Genomic DNA, 6,000 nt, shown 5'->3' on the forward strand with positions numbered 1-6,000 from the left:
TGTGAGTGTTTTAAAAGAGTATATATAGATAGATTTTTTTTTAAGTTTGGCAATTTTCTATAGAATAACTTTATTTTAAATATAGAAAGCATGAGATGCATCATGTAGGGTGGCAACTCAGTTTATGTGTGGGATGTTTAATTGAGAGATATTACTTTCAGTCCCCTTCTTTTGTGAGCTGTGCTGTGAACTGCAAACTGTGTGCATGTGTATAAAAGGTTAAGAGCCCGGGTAGCTGCGTGGGGTGCCGTGCTGTTAGCAGACGACGAAGGCAGTATTATTCACCAGGTGCATGCCATCAGCTCTGTAGAAGATTCCATCTTCGTGGAGTCATCTCATGGTCCACTTTTTCTTGAAGCCAGGTAACATTTCCCACAACCCGTGGGTTGGCTTTGTTGGAGTTTTTCCAAGTGGAAAAACTAAAAACCTAAGTATTTTGTTCCCTAACTGTTTTTTTAAAAAGTGAAACATTACCTGTTGGAAGAACTAACTTGCAAGGTGGCATGAACCTGTGTTATCACTTTGCTTTGTAAAATAATAATTATTTAAGGAGTGACTTTATTTTTTTTAATAGAAACTGGGTAAGATAAGAAGTTGGAGTGCTTTGTGTTGTTTTACCGTAGTGATAAGCATGGAGTGCTTTGCTTGTATTGTCAACTTGTTTCTTAGGGATGTACAGATTGCATTTTGTGATAACTAATCTGATTGTTCTCTCTTTGACTGTTACTGAGACAGTACTTTTGTATAATTCATAGATTTCTGGCTCTTAACTCTCTTGCATATGTCAGTGTCTTGGTCTTTTAATGATGTCTGACTCTTGCTTCAACTCTGTTTGTTTCATTTAGTTGTGAAATAACCTAAACTAGACAGGCTCTCTAAGCTCTTAATTCTGTAAGTTTCCCGCATCACCTCAATTGTGTTCACTTAACTAAAACTTCAGTGACGCTGAATAAAACGTTCCAACCTTTGCTTTAAAGCTGTATCCTCTTCATGGTAAGCTGTCATACTTGAGACCCTTGGGGGTGCTTAGCAGTGTTATTAACTGAGCATGCTCACAAACTCAGTTTGTGATACAGGCTGTCCCTGTTCTTGTCATGCATAATATGGCTTCTTTTATGTCATTTACCTTTCAGTCCATCATGTTACATCATGTCCTTTAGTTGGTACCAATGTCACTGCCTGTCTGATACCAGGTTTTGGTTCGTTTGTTTGTTTTTTTCTTCTTCTTTCTTTAATCAGCAGTAGCCAAATTAATGCAAACTTGTAAATCTTCCCCCTCCCCCTTTGGGGTTTTTTTGGTAAATTTTTATGGGACTCAGTGTTTCCAAAGTTGATTTTAAGCATTGCTCTTAGAAAAGTATTGTCACTTGTCACTTAACTGCTTACAAGGTAGCTTTTGGTTCCTGGGGACAGGAGATTGCACATTAAGTTCCATGAAATTGACTCTCAAAATTGTGAGGTCTCCGTCTTGCCTCTCATTTTGAAGGACCATGCTGGTATTAAAAAGTGGCAGGTTGATTTGTCTAAGTTCTCCGTTTCCCATGTGAAGAAAATTTATAACATTTTGGATGTTGTTTACTCCCAAATAGTAACTAATTATAGATATTTCTTTATTAATGTCTACAGTATGTCTTAAGATAATGATTATCTAAGCAATGTACATGTGGCTTTATTGATAAATGTTTTTGGTGACCATTACTGTATGCAATTAGCCTGACAAGTGTGCTAATACTTCCCTAAAAGTAGATTGTTCATATAACTGTTTTTTTCATACTAATCATGTTTTAAACATTAATTATATTTTTTGACTACAGGCACGTGACACAAGCTGACCTCAAGAGCTCCACGTTTTGGCTTCGAGCAAGTTTTGGTGCTACTGTTTTTGCAGTTTTGGGCTTTGCTATGTACAAAGCATTATTGAAACAGCGATGATTTAAAAAAAAAATACTGGCCCTACCAAAAACAAATACTTTTATGTACATTCTGAATGCTTTAAATTCCACTAGAAATATTGAGATATTTATACATGCAGAGTTACTTTGTTAATATTTGTAATTCATGCATAAGAGTATTTTAATGATAGTTATAACTGCAGTATTGGCTAGCATATGGAAGGAAACAGCTTAACTAAAATGACTAACTTTCAGAGGCCAAAAGGGAATATTTTGTAAATAATGTACATATTCAGGCAAGATATGGTCTCCCAGACTGAGTTCAAGAAATGATGTTTCTAGACGTTTCTACATGGTATTATTAGTGCTCAGTTGGCTCACTCTCCTAGGTTTAAGTCAGCTCAGAGACTTTATTTACTCATTGATCACTTATTTATTTCACATTTACTCAGAATGATCTTTGGGTACTTTAAGTACACGAGGCACAATTTGCCTTTTTCTCTCCGTTTTTAAAAACGTGACTTTCTTTCACTCCCATCCTTCATGGTAGGCCAGCCTTGAAGCCATCGTGCAGTCTAGAAAATTGTATAGCTGAGTGTGATGCTCTCCTTTAAGGAGGGAGTAAGCTCAAGGCGATTAGCAAAGGCGTCACCTGTGTGATTATTTTGTTTCCTTTGTCAGTATGTTGAATTTTATAGCCCTTTCAATCAAATGAGAAAAAAGATTTGTATATTATCAATGTTTTTAGTTTAAATAAACAGTCACCATTACTACTATTGAGTTTCCTCCCAAAGTGTAAATCATTCTATAATGGCTGTGTCTATTATAGTATATTACAGTAGCTGCATGTGTCATGAAGTGTTCTATATCTGGCTAGGATAACCTAGAAGCAGCACTTTTTTAAATGGTAAAATAAATCTAATGAATAAAACTCTCATTATGAACCTATTTTTTCCATCATTGACCTTTTCAAGTATTTAAATAAATAAGCACTGTGTACTGTGATCTTGAGTTTTTTGTCTAACAAAAGTAAATATTTCTGTACAGATGTGAATGAAATCCTCTGGTTTCTGTCTTTCCTGTCTTGAAAATTATTTTTTATACAAAAAGATAATACTTATTAGGAAAGAAGACAAGTATGATTTGTATGTATCAGAGGAAATCTATTTTAAAGTTGTGGGGAAATCTATTCTTAGAAAAAGGCAATTGTTTTCCCCTACACATACCTAACTAATGTGGTTTTTGCTATGATTTACATGTTTATTTTCTCCTTTAACATGGATTTTTTTCCCCTCTGTTCTTTTGAGGGGTGTTTTCTCCCTAAGATCACACCCCTTGAGCAGCTAGGAACAACATGATTTATTAGCTATAAGCTTGTAAAACAATGTGTGTCATGTTCACTTCATAATCCCCTGTCTCCCTCCCCCCTCCCATTTCCATTCTGAATTTGAGGAAGAGGAAAATTGAGCAAAAAATCTGGTGGCTCCTCATTTTCATTATTTTCTGAGAGTTTCTCATTTACCAAATAAATTTCAGTTACACAGCTTCCAATGACAGTTAATTCTTTCCTTCCAAGTTCTTCCCTGTTCAGACTGAAATATTATTTTAAATGAGTATGCCTTGTAGATTGTTGTGTTTATGAGGAACAGAGGAAAGAAGGTAGTTTGCCAAAAGGTGAAAAGTAGTATGTTTACATATTTAGATTTTTCTCTCTTAATCTTTTCATTTGAGGCCTAAGTGTCTGATTCACAAGAAGGCACCGGCCCTATTTCTTTACCTGCTCTTGACACGTCTCCCTCCCTGGAGGAAGCCTTCCTCCACTCTCAGTCCAGGCAGGGTGGGTTTGCAGAGGAAATGCTCACTGTTTTCTCCTCTTTAACCTACAGGCTCACGCGGATCTTTTTCCTTGTTTCATATCCACGTTAGGGACTAGTTAATATGGGGAAATATGTGAATCAATACAGTAATAGGCCTCTTCTGGCTTTTACAATTTACTCGAAGGTGCAAGCTGTAAGAGTACTAAGGAAAAATGAGGAAAATAGGACTTTGAGGGTTGAAAGGAAACCTTTCACTTTGCACCAACTGCATTATATTTTAAATGGACAATTCTGAAACTGCTACAGTATTTTAATGAATTTTCGAGGCGGTCCTGTGAAGAAACATCACTTTGAAGGTTTGCAGTCCCTTGGCATAATGTAGTAACTTAGCCTTAATTTAGCACATCAATGGTCTGTTGCTTCTTGCCATTCATCTGTCTTTCTCTTTCACATTTGACCAAAAAATGGGCCATGTCCCACACTGGCAGAGCTTATGAGTGTTATAGTAGGAGTGGGCTGGTGTTAGGAGTTTGGGAAGCACATCACCATTCTGAAATGGCCTGTGAAAGAAGAGGTAGGAGGGTTGTGGATATCTGTTTGTGCAGATCTGTACATCACCTGTCAGAGGAAGGCACCAAAGAGGAGGTATACTGCTGAGCCAGTCCTGAATGAAAGGAGAACTTTTCTGACCTGAGGGAAGGCAACTGAATAATGACTAGCAAAGGGGAAACAGAGGTAAGTGCTCAAGCTCTGTATAGGACATAAACCTTTCCTAAACAGACCCTCACAATGCAACTGGTGTTAACTTTGATGCCCCTTTTGTCTCAATTGTACTAGTAAACATCAGTGTAAAAGTGTCTTTAAAATACATGTGCAAATGTTAAAAGTGGATATGTGACCTAATTTTCATTAGCACGTTTATTTGGCATCATCCTTGAATTTTTAATAGTCCATGTGTTTTTAGGAAGCTGATTCGGGACTAGATGCTTTTTGAGAAATACCCCATGTCAAGATTCTAAATTTATTTAATGTTTGTAGTATGAGAATGCTCCATGCAGGTGGCCTGAACCAAAAACCTTGATCCCCAGATTCACAGTCCCAATAACCCATTTGTTAAAACCTCTAATCTTACAAGTACTTCTTGTCTTTTAAACTCTATTTATCAAAAGGCTCCATCAGTAAGAGTGAATGTCTGTTAACCTGTTTGGCTCTCAGCTCTGTGGAAGTCTCTGACCTGTGAGTATCACAGTTAATGCGTCTCAGATCTCTCTAGTGCATCCCCAATTCAAAAACTATGTCCCCTTGCCTCCCGTGGCATGCTCACACTTGTCATACCATTTGTCTCAGTTATTTTTGGTTCAGAAAGCACGGACACCTTACTAAAAGGTGAGATTTTGACATCATTAGGAAACTTCCTAACTTCGTAGTGCCATTCTGTATTCCTAGCTGTATTTTCCAGTGATAATGTTTTACTCTGTAGATTTTCTCTTCTCCTTTAGCATAGAGAGCTGCAGAAAGACAGTGAAATTGAGAGATTGTCATTCCTTCTGGGTTTGAAAGCTGCATGTCGGGTACACACACACAAGGAGGCATTGCCAGTATTATCCTCATCTGTTGAAAAATTCAAGTTCTGTACGAACACTTTTCCTCTTTCAGTATTTTCCTCTTCATACTTTACCCATGTCTTTTATGATCTAAATAACCCTTGGAAGTGTTTGTTATTAAAATGATATGGGTATATAGGCTGTGGTGTAACTTAGGGGTCGCAAACTTTTTCTGTAAAAGGTCAGATAGTAAATATTCGAGATTTTTGCAGCTGCTCAACTATGTCATAGCAAGAAAGTAGCCACAGACGTTATGTAAACAAATGAGTATGACTGCGTCCCAATAAAACTTTATTTATAGGCACCGAAATTTGAATTTTGTATAATTTTCACTTGTCAAAAAATATTCTTATTTTGATTATTGTAACCACTTAAAAATGTAGAAACTATTCTTGGCTCATGGGCTGTAGAAAAACAGGCTGTGGGCCAGATTTGCCCAACTCCTTGGTGTAATTGATGAAAGTATTAGTAGTAAATGCATAGCAGGTTAAAAAAATTTACCTGATTGTTTCGGAATTTGAAAAGGTACAGTACTAGGAAGAACTTAAAACAACTGTAGTCATGTTTTATTTATAGGGAAACCAAGATTGGACCTGCAGAAAGTGTCTGATTTCTTTCACTCTTACTGATGGTACTGTTGTTCACCAGAACATGGTGCTCTGGCTGAGCTGGCACCCACCTCGGAGG

The 6,000-nt window shown here is 37.0% G+C and overlaps 1 protein-coding gene across 13 annotated transcripts in view; it reads left to right on the forward strand.

Moving 5' to 3' along the window:
• Positions 1-2,889, forward strand: part of RHOT1 (ras homolog family member T1) — a 57,050-nt gene extending 54,161 nt beyond the window's left edge. For 7 of the 13 annotated variants that reach the window (XM_060080617.1, XM_060080618.1, XM_060080620.1 and 4 more), the window contains one exon: positions 1,815-2,889. In XM_060080617.1, the coding sequence (XP_059936600.1) occupies positions 1,815-1,932 (118 nt within the window). In that variant the 3' untranslated portion in view covers positions 1,933-2,889. Of the gene's footprint in view, positions 1-218; positions 363-1,814 lie in introns of all 13 variants that reach the window. The other 6 variants (XM_060080611.1, XM_060080623.1, XM_060080610.1 and 3 more) reach the window with 1 other exon arrangement.
• Positions 2,890-6,000: the final 3,111 nt, after the last annotated feature.

This window comes from Mesoplodon densirostris, chromosome 18, assembly GCF_025265405.1.
Source record: "Mesoplodon densirostris isolate mMesDen1 chromosome 18, mMesDen1 primary haplotype, whole genome shotgun sequence".
Classification (NCBI taxonomy): domain Eukaryota; kingdom Metazoa; phylum Chordata; class Mammalia; order Artiodactyla; family Ziphiidae; genus Mesoplodon; species Mesoplodon densirostris.